The following is a 13575-nucleotide window of genomic DNA, read 5'->3' as shown; positions in this document are numbered from 1 at the left end:
GAAATCACCCCCAAAGGAAAATGGAGAGGCAGGAGGTACAAGAGCAGCAGTGCTAAGGGAAGACCATGGATGGATCCCCCAGGGCTGCAATCATTCCTGGGATGCTGTCTGGTACAGTGACAGATGACTGAGAGAGCAGGGAAAGGAGCCAGGTCTGAGCAGCACAGGGACCTCCCACTGTCCCACAGAGCTGCCTGCAGACCCAGATGCTCCAGGGGCTCTCACTCCCTCTGGCTCCATCAGGAAAGACCTCTGGGCAGCTCCAGGAACAAGATGCCTTAGTTCAATTGTTATTTGATTTCCAGAAACATCAGTGCAGGGATCCTATCCAAACTGGACCCCAGATTGTTTACTAAGCACAGGCTGCCATTTAGTTAGAAACATATGGGGTCTTATTGCATTTCCCTGGAAAAAAACCAATGGTCTACACTTTTTTAAATGGTCTAAACTAAAAACAATGGCTTAAACTAAAGGGGAAAATATTTAGTAAAAATCAAAACTTGCACTCACACACATAGAGGCTCTGACATTTCATAACCACTCAATTCCCTGCTCCTCCATCCCAATTTCCTGCTCAATACATCTCTACTTAGAAGACCACCTCTAGGGAAGCCTACAGCCAAGGGGTTGGGTTTGCTAAGGTTACCCATGTGGCCGACCACATGGGGTCAAGACTTGCAAGCTATGAAGTACAGGCTGGGTCTAGAAGCTTCCCACATTTGCACCAATTTCTTAACATCTCCACGTAGCTTATATGTCTCCAGGGCTCCAAGAGCCAAGACCTGGCAGCTGCTGCCCTTGAGGGCATGGCAGTACTTTAAGCCAGCAGACACATCACCTTTATGAGGATCTTTTTGTATTTTAGGTAAGTCAGAAATACAGAGTTTCAGCCACACTGAAAGATCCCTGCACATATTTCCCTGAGTGACCCAAGATCCTCTGAGCAGTCTAAGATCTCTCTCCACCACTACCACGGAGTGTACAGACACCTAAGGATCCTCCTGCATCCACATTCCTGTTGCTGCTTTAAAATCCACAGGAGAAGGCAGCTGAAACACTTTAAGCCTCAATTTGGTCACTTTGACAGGCCCCAAGAGCTGGGTCAATGCTCACAAGGTGTCTGTCCTACTCATACTGTTGATGCTGTCTGAAAATCAACGTGGTTTTATAGCCAAACCACGTGGTACAAACAGGAGAGGATCAGCAGGCCTGTGGGAATGCCCTGTTTTCTTCAGTACAGCTGCCAGATCTTCTAATCAAGACTATCTGATACACTGATGTCATGCTGGTAATGGTATAACTCTATATCAGCCTAATGGCACAATGGGTTTACAAAAGGAGCAGTATATGCAGAAATACGCATTCATGCTTGCTAATCCTCCATAAGCCTGTAATCCTGATTTTCTTTTCCAAATAATAAGTGCAGATCTATTAAGACCCTATCACTAGCTGCATGCTAAATTCCCCTCTTCCTGCCTGGAATCTGCTGTGTACCCTACACATTGCAGGGCAGGGGGTGACATGCCATTCCCACCAGCTCTCAGCCCCCTGTAACGATGGCTCTGGTGGTGCATCCTTGAAAATCCCTTCCTGGGGTTTTTCCCTCACCTGTACCAGGGGGAGCACATGGAAGCAGCTGCAGCTTCACTCCCACTTTGCTTCCTTTCTGGAGGGTCTGGGGATGCCTTCTAGAGGGAATTTCTTTGTCAAAGCAAAACACATTTATTCACAGGCATGCAAATAAGCAGGGGGATAACCACCAGTGTTTGACAGCCTCCTCCATCCAGCCCTGGTAGAGTTTTTCACCCCTTTCTTGCTGGTTGTGTCCCAGTGCTGCCAAATCCCCACTCCCACCAGCATCCCCAGCCACAGACAGCTATTTCCAGGGAGTCTTGGTATCAAACAACATTTCATAACCATTCTCCATCCACTTCATACAAACAACCTGGAAATAACCCCTCCAGGAGTGACAAAGTAATAGTCACTAATTACACAACTAATTTATTCTTTAGCACTAATAAAAAAAATGACTTTGTGTTAAAAAGGAGGAGGAAAAAAAGAATCTAAGGATTTGTTTAATTAAAACTACAATGTATTGAAAAACCAAGTAATTTCAATGATACAGACAATGCTGCAATTGTATAATTAGCAATGAATTACCTACAGAAATGACACTTTCTTTTCTTTAGAGCTATTCATTTTCATTTTTTTGTTTTCTTTTTTTTTCTTGCATGTGACTGTCTTGAGGGCACACAAATCATGGGAGTGAATTTCTGTGTGGCACAGCAGTTTCCACCCTGTCTCCATGTGTGATTCCTTACCTGCAGGCAGAGGTGCTGTATCCTCACCTCTCACATCCTGATCCCCACCGAGCAGCAGTCACAGACCTCCCTTCCCAGCCTCCCTCTGCCCATAACAGCTGCTCTCTGTGCTGAGATCCCAGTGGCAGTGGTGCAAATTGTGACTCCAGCCATGAAGAGCTTCTGGGGCAGAGCTGACAGGCACAACAGCAACAGGGAGTCAAGGCACGGACTGTTAGCCTAGTGCTATATATACATATTATGCTTATAAGTCCTGGTGTTAACCAATGTTATATATATATTTTAAGTATTCATGTATTCACAGCTATAAAGGCCTTTTCTCTACTTGAGCTAAATTGTATAACCGTGACCTATTGTCCCAGAAGGCTTCTTATTCATGTTAAATGGGTTCTGAGATTAGAGCACTCCTTGGTAGTAGGTATAGAAACATTCTGGAGGAGACAGAAGAAGACAGATGGTCATATTGAGGCTCAGCACAGAAACCAAACACAGGATAACCAAGCAGCTCTGCAGCCCAACTGGCTTTGTGTCTGAAAAGTCAGTGAAGGGGTTGGCTCACTCTTGGGAGAAGGATGGGATGTCACCCAACCGTCTCTCCTCCCCAGGGAGGTACTAACTGCATACATGGATTGGGGACAAGTGCCCAGCACACAGCCCACGCACACTCAAATGTACCCAGTTCTGGTGGCTCCAATTCCCATAGTGATCCCTCACCACTCTCCAGTCCCATCTGTTCCCTGACCTGTGAGCCAGGGAGAGCAAGCCAGGTTGGGCTCTGTGATGCTGCCCACGGCAATGCTTCACAAGCACTCCAAGCTGCATCTCTAGTGTGTTCTTCCACCCTGCCCTGCTCCTCGGGGACAGTGTGCCTGCTCATGCTGCCCCTCGCAAACAGCACAATCTGTCACTGGCTCTCTGGTGCCCACGGGAGCCTCCAGCCCCAACACTGAGCCCAGATGCACCTTGGCAGCTTCCAATTAATATTCAAGGGGAAACACAATCTCCTTGGAAAAAACTCCGCATCAGCATCCTGCAAGGAATTCCTGCACCCTCATCCCCCCCGCCTAGGCATATCACTGCAAATCACGTTAGTAAGACTGGCAGGTCCCTTGTTTGGATCCTAACCTTTATCCAAGGCCAGGGGACCCCTCTGGCTTTGAGGCTCATGGTCACACAGGCACAAGCAGTGAGATGTTCCCAGTCCATCTGTTCATTCCCAGCACACACCAAGGACAGCCTCCAGTTCCTCAGAGACATGTTACCTCCATGCTCTCTTGGGAAGAAATCAGGACAAGGCTGGCTTGGGTGCTGGTGCCAGGGTGCACAGTGGTGGCCAGGGATGCTGGTGTCCTGGCTCTGATTCTCTGGTTGCTCCTACACAGTCAGGGTGGAAGCGGCAGCGAGCTGGCTGCTGGCTGTTATGCTGGTGCCAGATGGTGGATGAGATTAAAAGAATTTGATTTTCAAATAATCCATAAACCTGGCTGAGCTAATGTCGTTTCTTATGCATTATCTTGTAATCCCAGTGAAGAGAACGTTTCAGAGCAAAGAGCCTTATTCTCCCTCCCTGCAAGGACTCTAACAAGCTATAGATAATCCCCTTTTTGTTGGAAGGTGCTTACAGGGAACCTAAAACACCCAGAGAGTGGTACAGGGGCTGCAGCTCTGTGCTGGTGTCTGGGAACAGGACAGACAGGCACCTGGCACCACGGGGGCTGTCTTGCCCTGAGAGGGTTGGGAGCAGCACATAGCAGGGCCCAGGGACACACTAAATTCAGCTCCTGGCCAATAAGGGAGAATAAAGGAGGGATTTTGCCACTCCTAACTCCTAACAGTGCATAGGAGTCCATGCTGCATCACTGGGGGGGGTGGGATTCTTCTAGGTAACTTCACTTTTATGCACATTTTTGGGGATAACCCCACCAAGCCCAACCTAAGTAAATCAAAGGCATGCTGTGCCACTCTGGGAAGAGGATCATGCCCTCCTTGGTGACCGAGCCCCACAGCCAGGGTCTGGCAACCATCCTCCCTCTCACGAGGTGAGGGACATCTTGCAGCTGAAACCTGGACACTGCTGGAAACACCTTCAAGGCCCTCTCCCAAGCAACCACTGCACAATCAGGCTCATAGGAAACTCATCCTCAGGGATTTCTCATCTTCTCCTTCCGTGTATCAAATACCCACAATCATTTTTGCCCCTATTCCTATCCCATATGGATGCAAGCCTTCTGCATCCCCATCCTTCCCTAACCCCTGGGCAGCGTCCTGAGCATCCCCCAACCCCCACCTGCCATCCACCCTCCATCCTCAGATGCTGCCTGCCTGTTCTTTGCCTCTTTTCCCTGCACTAGAGATTCCTTGGAGTCTCCCATTACTTATCAAGCCTCAGTGGAGCAAAGACAACCATCTGCCAATCACTGGGATCCTTCAACATGCAAGGCACAAGCTTGGGCACAGCAGTTAAAAACTGTTGATCCTTATTCCATGCTCTAGGTTCCCACGCTGGAGCATGCGAGAGCTAGAGCAGGAGGTGATTTTAAGGGGGAAGGGAAGTAAAACTCCACGGATAGGATTTCCCGGTCACTGCCTGCCATCTAGTGCCTAGCACCGAGCTGTTTCACAGGCAGCGACATTCACCTCCATTCTCGGGGGAGTTTAGCTCTTAAATTAGAGCCAGCGACATTTGAGCATCAAGCTCCCTGTACTGGTAGTTCCCCACCGTGCTCCTCACTCTGGGCCAGGGCCAGAGAAAGGGTTTTGGAGTCAAATAACCCAAATCCTGGTGGGACATGTCAGGGAAGACGGCGTTGGAGCGAGGGAAGGTGATGCTGTGTGCCAGTCTGGGTTGTGACGCAATGCCCAGCTACAAGAAGCTAACTAAATGCAACACGTCTTGCTTCACTGCACGCTGCTACCTTCAAGGTCATATCATCAGCGTCAGCAGCTCCGATCAAAGCAGTGCACACAGGCATTGTGTGAAGAATGCCACAGACAGGCTAAAAATAGGGAGACAAATGGAAGCACGAGGAAAAGGGGTGAAGGGTGAGGCTTATCAGCTGTGCAGGGGATTGCAAACTTACAGAAAATCAGGAAACAAACTAATCAAGAAACACTGACTTTGTGACTTGGGACATTCTGGTGCTTGGACATACCACTGGAGTGACCCATCCTGTTCAATCCATGGGCAAACATTGCAACAGGAACACAGTTCCTGCAAACCACTTACAGCCTTGGGGTTAGCACCACAGCAGGTGGAGTGCTGTGGTGTACAGGTTTTCAGTACAGGTTTTCAGGCAACCTGGGAGACTGATGCTCTCCCTCTCCTTCCTTCAGTAGGGATATACCTGTGTTCACCATAGACAGTCTGGTGGCTTCTTGCCACTCTGAAAGGGCTCTGATAGCTACCTACCCACAAAGGCAGGAGAGAGCAGGCAAGACAGATACAGTTCACCAGAGTCCAGTTTTCAGGCAGAGAAAATTCAGGGATATGAAATCCAGAGGGATCTGGGACAGGCAACATCTGTCCTGCTCACTGCCTCCAGCTCCTGCTAGCTCAGGAGCCTCTAGGACACTGCTGGAAAGCACTGTTGGCTGTGCCACATCTCCTTTGTGGAGACAAGACTGGATGTTCAGTTGTGAGTGCTGATGGAGTAGAAGCAGAAAAGGGGGTCCCTCTGGGTGCCTCATCCAGCAGTCACCCATCCTGCCCCCTGAAACAGGGAACCCACTGCCCCTGCACACAAGGCACTGGTGGGATCAGACACCCCTAATGCCCAGTTTCCCTCCTCTCCAAACCCCCTATCATTTGTCTGCCCATTCCCATCACACCCTGCTGCTGTCCTCAAGCTCATCCAACATTTGCAGCCAGTGCCATTTGGTAACAGCATGGCTTGGGAAGCAATTGCTGTTCTGCAGAGAGGGGCATTGGGTCTGACACAAATGGGCTGCACTGGGCACTTGGAAAGGCAGGCAGGGCAGGGCAGCAGCTTACGAACACACAGAACCAGATTTACTGATTAGCACATGGCTCCGATTTCCTCCAATGCTTCCAGAAAAGCAATAGGAGACATTAACAAAAGGATTACTCAGAATTCAAAAGCAAATGGGATTTGTGACCCATTATATTAACTGGGGACCGGGGGAAGCTCTACAGAGAGAGAACACTGCCGGCAGGTCACCAAACCAATTATTAAGAGCTCACAGATCACGAAACTAGATATATACACACATCAAGATAAATTTCTATTTGCCTGCAGAAGCAGGACACTGGCTGAGCCACCCTCCCAACCTGGTGTACTTTTTCTATGTGCCCATTAAACCTGGATTATATCTAGTTATTTTCCCCAATAATTCATTCGCCCCACAGGTTTAATGCTGTGGAATAACATTTGGGAGGGTAAAACCTGAAAGGAGAAATGTAATGGGCATAATTACTTTGATAGATGAGAGAGAGCAGAAAGCAGGCAGGCAGCACACGGTGGGAGCAGGCCAGCAGCACACACACTCACCCCTGACATCGCTCACCATCCTCCCAGCAACAGCACTGGCCTGTGCCCTGATGTTCCCAGCTTCCCTCTGCCCAGATGCTTGAGAAGGAGAGCAGCCCTTCACAAGATAATCTGCCTTCAACATCAGCTCTCACCTTAATCTCCAGCAGAGATCAGTTTAAACTGCAAACTGTTCACTGAAAAATCTTTCCTAAACTTCTGCCTCAGTTAATTATGAGATTACATGTTCATGGGCAGGTGAAGGGCCAGTCCCTACCAGGACACTGTCCTGCTTCTGGAGTAGGCTGTGATGGTGAGTCCTACAGCCTTGTATACACTGCATAAAGGTTTTATTACTTTGCCCATGTTTTGAAGACGCTTCATTTTAATGCTGCTGAACAACCCTTCATATTTTGATTGAAAAATACCCCTCCACCTCTGAGCATTGCCTAAAGAGTCCTGCCAAAGGATTTTATACTCCACCAAGATCTGTTGCGAAAAGGAGCCCTGACAGCAAAGCTGTAGCTGGCACTACCTGAAGGGGGTTCCTGCTGTCAGCATTTTATACTCAACTCACAAATTCCTGGCTTTCCTTTTTGAGGGTTTGATGTTAAGGATTGGGTATTATCAACAAAGATTCTGGAGTAGTTTTACCGTTTCCCAGTAGATCCCCTTCTTTTATATCCATTCTTACCTTTGCAGAGATTCATTCAACCATTGCCTCCTGCCTGCCCCAGACTGCATCCTTCCAACATGCTGGTCACGCCAACCGCCAGGGGTGACTTTATAAGAAAAGGGTGGTAAAAGGTGTAGTCAAAACAAAAGGATGGAACCTAATCCACTCCTATCACTGGTGACTTCAGCCAGATTTTCCACACCTTTTTCTGGTAGGTCTCTCAGTTGCTGTGAGCAGAGCACCCCATGCTGCATCCCCTGCAGACAGCTGAGGACAGCAGGCATGGGCAGTGCCTGCAGAAACCCCAGGTGCTACTAGAAAAAATACCACCAAAGAGACAGATCCCTTCCAACATAAGCAGGAGAGCTTGAACAGAACAAAGGCAAAGTGACTGATGCTGCTGGAGATGCCTCATCCTCCAGCACAGGGAGCAAGCAGCAGCTGGAACAGCCTAACTCCCATTCACCTTGATACAGCCCACCCCTTGCCCCAGCAGTGAGGGATGCTAGAGGATGTGTCCTGCACTCCAGCAGCTCTCCCTGCTCTAACAAGCTCACGGCTGTATTTGGGAGAAGAGCATCTCTCCTCCTACAGATTTCCAGAGAGCAGGAAGTGCTGTAGCCTGTGGCACCAACGGCCTCTCCTCCCTCCACATGTATTTATCTTCCAAACGTTGAAGCCTTTGATTGCTTGGAGTCAGGAGGAGCAACAATCAGCAGCTTCCCATTATGTAGGAAAGCATACTGTTCTGAGCAGTTCACAGACTATCACAAAACATGCAGGCAGGGCTCTGCTTAGAGGGCATCAACCCCCAAAACTCACACAGACAGGGAGGGATTTCAGCCAGGGCACAATTTTGTAGGAGAAGTAGAGGAAAACAGTATCTGTGAAGCTGAGAAGAGGTTTTGTAAGGACTTGTTATCTCTCCTTCACGGATGGGAGTGCTTAGCATCAGCTTGCCACAAAGAACACCTGCAACACTCTCTTCTAACATGGTGGCTTAAGCAATGGCTTAGATGCCAATGTTGTAGACTGCAACTGCTCCTTCCATTTGTTTCTGGTCCTGGAGACTTTTAGCAACAGTTGCTGGACTGTACTGCACCAGGTTGAGGTCACCTTGAGATTCCTCCTTCCCCCTTGTAGAGGTGAAGGATATGGCTTTTGTGTATGACCCTCATGAATGGAAGCATCCTGTGCCTAAAACAACTTTGAGTTGCAGAAAGCCTCCACAGCCTGACAGCTCTCAGGTTCCCTGTGCTTCCTGTGACTTCCTGCCCGATGGGCACAGTCAGGGGAAGGTAACACTCAGCTGCTGGTCCAGCTGCCACAGCACTGATCTTACATTGCACATCTTACATGAGCCCCTGTCATGGTTTAACCCCAGGCAGCAGCCAAGAACCACACAGCCTCTCACTCACTCCCCCACCAATGGGATGGGGAAGTGAATTAGAAAGATAAAAGCTACAAAAACTCATGGGTTGAGATAAAGACAGTTTAATAGAGAAAGCAAAAGCTGCACACACAAGCAGAGCAAAACAAGGAATTAATTCACTGCTTCCCGAAGACAGGAGGTGTTTAGCCATCTCCAGTAGAACAGGGCCCCATCACGCGTAACGGTTCCTTGGGAAGACAGACGCCATCACTCCAGATGTCCCCCCTTCCTCCTTCTTCCTTCCACCTTATATACTGAGCATGATGTCATATGGTATGGAATATCCCTTTGGTCAGTTTGGGTCACCTGTCCCAGCTGTGTCTCCTCCCAATCTCCCATGCATCCCCAACTTCCTTGCCAGCGTGGCAGTACAGATCACAGTAAAGGCCTTGACTCTGTGTAAACTCTGCTCAGCAATAACAAAAACATCTCTGCATTATTAACTCTGTGTTCTGCACAAAACCCAAACATAGCCTCATACTAGCCTCTATGAAGAAAGTTAACTCTACTCCAGCTCAAACCAGCACAGCCCCACATTGCTGCTCTCAAAGCAAGGAGTCATTGCCCCTTTCCAAAACTCCTGTCTCCTGTGCACACTTCACAGGAGAGCTCTTCAACTGATCTCACTGTGCCTTGCACTGAAGAGCCGCAGCAAACTCAGTGCCTTTCCCAGGCACTTGCTGCAGATTCAGGTTCTAGCAGAGAGATCTTGTGTGAGACCTTTGTGAAGGTGAGAAAAACCCTCCAGGTTTTGGGTGCAAACAAGTCCCAGCCTCCCTCAACACCCAGACAAACACTCATGTGGTTCTCTGTCATGTTTGCAAAAAGAGTCTTGTATTTCATGCTCAACACAGCAAAATGCTCCCCCTGCTCTTTGTGCCAGATTGTAGGAGGCACACCTGGCTGCAGCAGCTCTCTCCCAGCCACAACTCAACTGGTTTCCTTCTGCTCTCTCAGAAAAGGTTTTAAGGCTTTGTGCTAGACTTCCAGAAGTTACCAGCAAAATATATCCCACTAGCCTGCCTGCTCAGGCTTCTACACTCTAAGTGTGGGTATAGGTTTGCACTGAGTGGAAAGACAGCATGCAGCCACCAAGTTCCCAAAGGAAAAGAACAGCCTCTGATCTAACACAGGACCTCTGGGAGCAGAGGAAATTAGAAGACTCAAACCATCCTCTAGGAAAGCTGCATGATATCCTCCCTTCATTCTCATCAAAGCCAGAGAAGAAAACAGGCCACAGAGAACTGAGAAAGAACACCCGAGTTGCAGGATCTGGGATTGTTTGCAGCAACTGGCTGAGGGTTTTTAATAAAATCAACTGCAGGGAAAATAAAACAAAACCCAGTGCTGTTCCTATGCAGGCTGTGAGCAGAAATTTGTGGGTTAGGTGATGAGAAAACAACAATTTCAGCTTCCAGAAAAGACCAAATTTCTCACACATCTCCTACCTGTAAGAAGGTCTGAGCACAAGGGAAAAAAAAACTTGAAAATGAAGAAAGCTGTTGGTCCTGACCTTTGCACTGCTGAAGGGAACTACACCTCTTTCAGAACAGGCAACGCCCAAAGACTTGTAGCTTGAGTAAGCCAGAAACAAGAGCTGCTTGGGTTTGGAGATCAGCAAGGTTTCAGCACAGCCTTTTCTCTCTTTTGTGCTCCTGCTTTTGAGAACAAGTAAGCACCAATTAAACAGCATTTTACACGTTTTGAAAGTTTTGTTCCAGCAACACAAAACCTGCCTTTGGCATGGGAAATGGGGCAAAGACTTTGGCAAAGGGCATGCCCTAAGCCTGTGGCAACAAAGCTCTGCTCAGGGGCTCAGTCCTATGGAGCCAGTGATAGCCTGAAACTAGAGTGGCAGAGAAAAGCCTAATCCTGTGCTGACTGCACCCGTGGCCCCCCAGGCTGCTGAGTATAGCCTGCCTGTGGGGAAGGACTCACCTCTCCCTGCTGCAGGAGCTTCCACTCCTGGAGAAGGCAAAGGTCTCCCCTTCAGCAGTGCTGACCTTAAACTGCAGATTTCTTTGGCTGCTGTCTTTCAGGCATGTGTTCTGCTTCACACTGATTTCTTCTTTGCCACTGCTCTCTGCTGCAGACTCAGTCTCCTCGCCAGGCCTGCAAGGGTGCTTCAAGGAACCAAGTTATGTTGGTAATTTATGGCAAACCTGCAGCTCCCAAACTGTCCAGCGTTAGAAAATAGAAAGTTGCTGTGCTCCCTCCCCAGCCCAGTGGCTTGTGGAGTGATTAAGGATAGCTTTAATTTGAGGCCTGCAGCAAAACAGCTCCCAAAGGATTGATAAAATACATATAGCAATCTCCAGTTCCACCTCTGGAGGCTGAACTCTCTCCGGATGATTAACGACAGCTATTTCCTCCCTCTCTCCCTGCCGTTGAAAGAGGCTGATTCCCTGCAAGGTCCAGCCAGCACTGGGCCCACACTCTGACTACCAAACAGCAACATTTACAACCAGAAAAAAAATTCCAAGAATTAGAACCAGCCCCAGATAGGGGCTGAGCACCACATAAGCCCAGGATAGATCTAATAAAGAAATCAGGGTAATAGGGTGAGGCTACCTGAGGCAGACCCAGCTGGGCTAGGTCAGTACTGATGGTCTAACGCACCGGAACGGGAGCAGAGAACCCCCTGGAGCCACCTCTGAGGCTGCTCCCAAGAGGCAGCAATGCTAGAGCAGCCTTCCCTTTCCAGGAAAAATGAGTCTCCCAGCTCAGACAGAGCTACTGCTGGTGTTACCCTCCTCCAGTGCCTGTTGCTGTAGCCTGAGGCTCAAGAGCAGGCAGTGTAGGTGGGGAAGCAGCACTTGTCTAAAGAAAGAGCTGCTATCTATTCCTCATGCATCCATGTCTGTCATGATGTATCACAGACTCGAGGCCAGAGTCAGCTCCAACTCAGATTAAATGTTAATAAGCTGTGAATATCCCAGCTTCCATCTCCCCAGAAACCACCTTGCCCCAGGAGGCTCTGTTCCCACCTGGACACACAGATAACCATCCAGTGCTGCTCTTATCAGAGAGCAGGTACCAGACACAAGAATCAGCCCTTGCAAGGAGAAACCATTTGAGCTTGAGCCTATGACAGGAGTCTGGGGAGGAAAGTGAGCCTCCTGAGTTCCACAGCCCCAGGGAATCACACTCTTGGGAGAGGAAAAGATCACAACATGCATTTCCAGAAGAGGTGGTGGAGGAGGAGGAGGATTCAACAAGAATAAAGAACTCCCTCAGGAAAGCTTCACTTCCGAGTATAAGTTTTAATATTTATTCAGTACAGGGCCAGTAAAGAGAACTGGGAAATAAGGCAAAGGCAAATTATCCTCCAGAGCCCAAGTTAACATTTCATACACAGACCATGCAAGGCAGCAGCCACGCTCCTCCCTGGAGCCGTGTCCCACATCTGCTGGAGCACACCCCACCAGAGCCTACAAGTCCAGGAGGAATCGATTCACTTTTTTCAGGTATTCTGACTTCAGGTAATCTCCCAACTCGTTCTTTGTGACCCACAGGTGATCTGCCTTGGGCTCTGCCCGGGACAAATCACTGCTCTGCAGGAAGGCTTTGAAGAAGAAGACTTTGGCTCCCACGTTATCCTCAGTCCTGATGGCCTTGGGGAATTTATACTTGTAAATCCCATACGGCGCATTCCCCAGGATTTTGGCTTGAACGTGATCTCCTGCAAGACCACAGCAATGCAAAAGAAATCAAGACATAAGAACACAGAGCCACAATAACTACTCTCCTATCTAACAAAAGGCAGCGTAAGCCAGTCCTTGTATCTGGTTCAGACTGACTGTTCCCTCTTTGGCAGAAATACTGCCAACTGTGAGCCTTTTCTCAAGAAAAAACAGCTGGTCTGGAGTCCAGTGAGTCCTCACAGAGTAGGAGAGGGAGGGAGAGGGTATCAAGCTTTGCCAAAGCACAGTGAAAAGCCAGGACACATGGGTTTGACATCATCACCCGTTTGCTAAAACAGCTACTAAAGGGCAACCAGAGGGAACGAGAAGCCACACACCTGGAGCAAGCCTAGACTATTCAGGGGGTGTCTGGTGTTGCTCCAACACCAGACCATGAGGGTCAGGCCTGGCATCACTGCTGCTGGCAGCCAGAGACCCCAGCTCACAATGTGCCAGTCCTCTGCACACTGCAGTACAGTGTTACAGAGTGACTACCCAGGGTCACAGCTCTTCCCAGAAAGTCCACCCCATTGAGCTCCACCCCTCTGCCACAAAATGCCTTTTCCCAGCAGACGGGAGGCAATTTCACTGCAGCAGATGCCAAATATCCCTCAGATAGGGCACTGGAAGAAAATCACTGAGACAAAGAGGAGTGAGAGTGAGGCACAGGGCAAACCACATACCCAAAAACGTAGCCATGGCTCGCTCAGCTGTGCTCCGCAGTGTCTCTCCAGGCTGCCATTCCACCTGAGGCAGGAGCCACAGCTCCTGGTTACCAATTTTCTGCTTCACCAGAAGCATCAGGTTACTGTCCAGCTTCCTGTCCAATGATGTTCTGTTGTTATTTTTATCAGCATCTGACAAAAAGCAACACAGGCTGGAAACAAAGTGTCCTGCTAGCAACACCCTGATCCCTTTGATTCACCAACCCTCCACACCTCACACCCTTCCAGCAATAACACACAAACACGGATAC

At 49.0% G+C, this 13575-nt stretch overlaps 1 protein-coding gene across 1 annotated transcript in view; it reads right to left on the bottom strand.

Annotated features, from left to right (window-relative positions):
- Positions 1–12159: 12159 nt before the first annotated feature.
- MRPL46 (mitochondrial ribosomal protein L46) overlaps positions 12160–13575 on the bottom strand; it is a 3020-nt gene continuing 1604 nt past the window's right edge. The window contains exons 3-4 of the mRNA XM_009072231.1: positions 13283–13456; positions 12160–12598 (exon numbers count right to left, since the gene is read on the bottom strand). Coding sequence (XP_009070479.1) covers positions 12348–12598; positions 13283–13456 — 425 coding nt within the window. The 3' untranslated portion in view covers positions 12160–12347. The remainder of the gene's footprint in view (positions 12599–13282; positions 13457–13575) is intronic.

The sequence above is a fragment of the Acanthisitta chloris genome, unplaced genomic scaffold (assembly GCF_000695815.1).
Source record: "Acanthisitta chloris isolate BGI_N310 unplaced genomic scaffold, ASM69581v1 scaffold13373, whole genome shotgun sequence".
NCBI classification, from domain to species: Eukaryota; Metazoa; Chordata; class Aves; order Passeriformes; family Acanthisittidae; genus Acanthisitta; species Acanthisitta chloris.
This window is presented reverse-complemented; position numbering and strand designations above follow the sequence as displayed.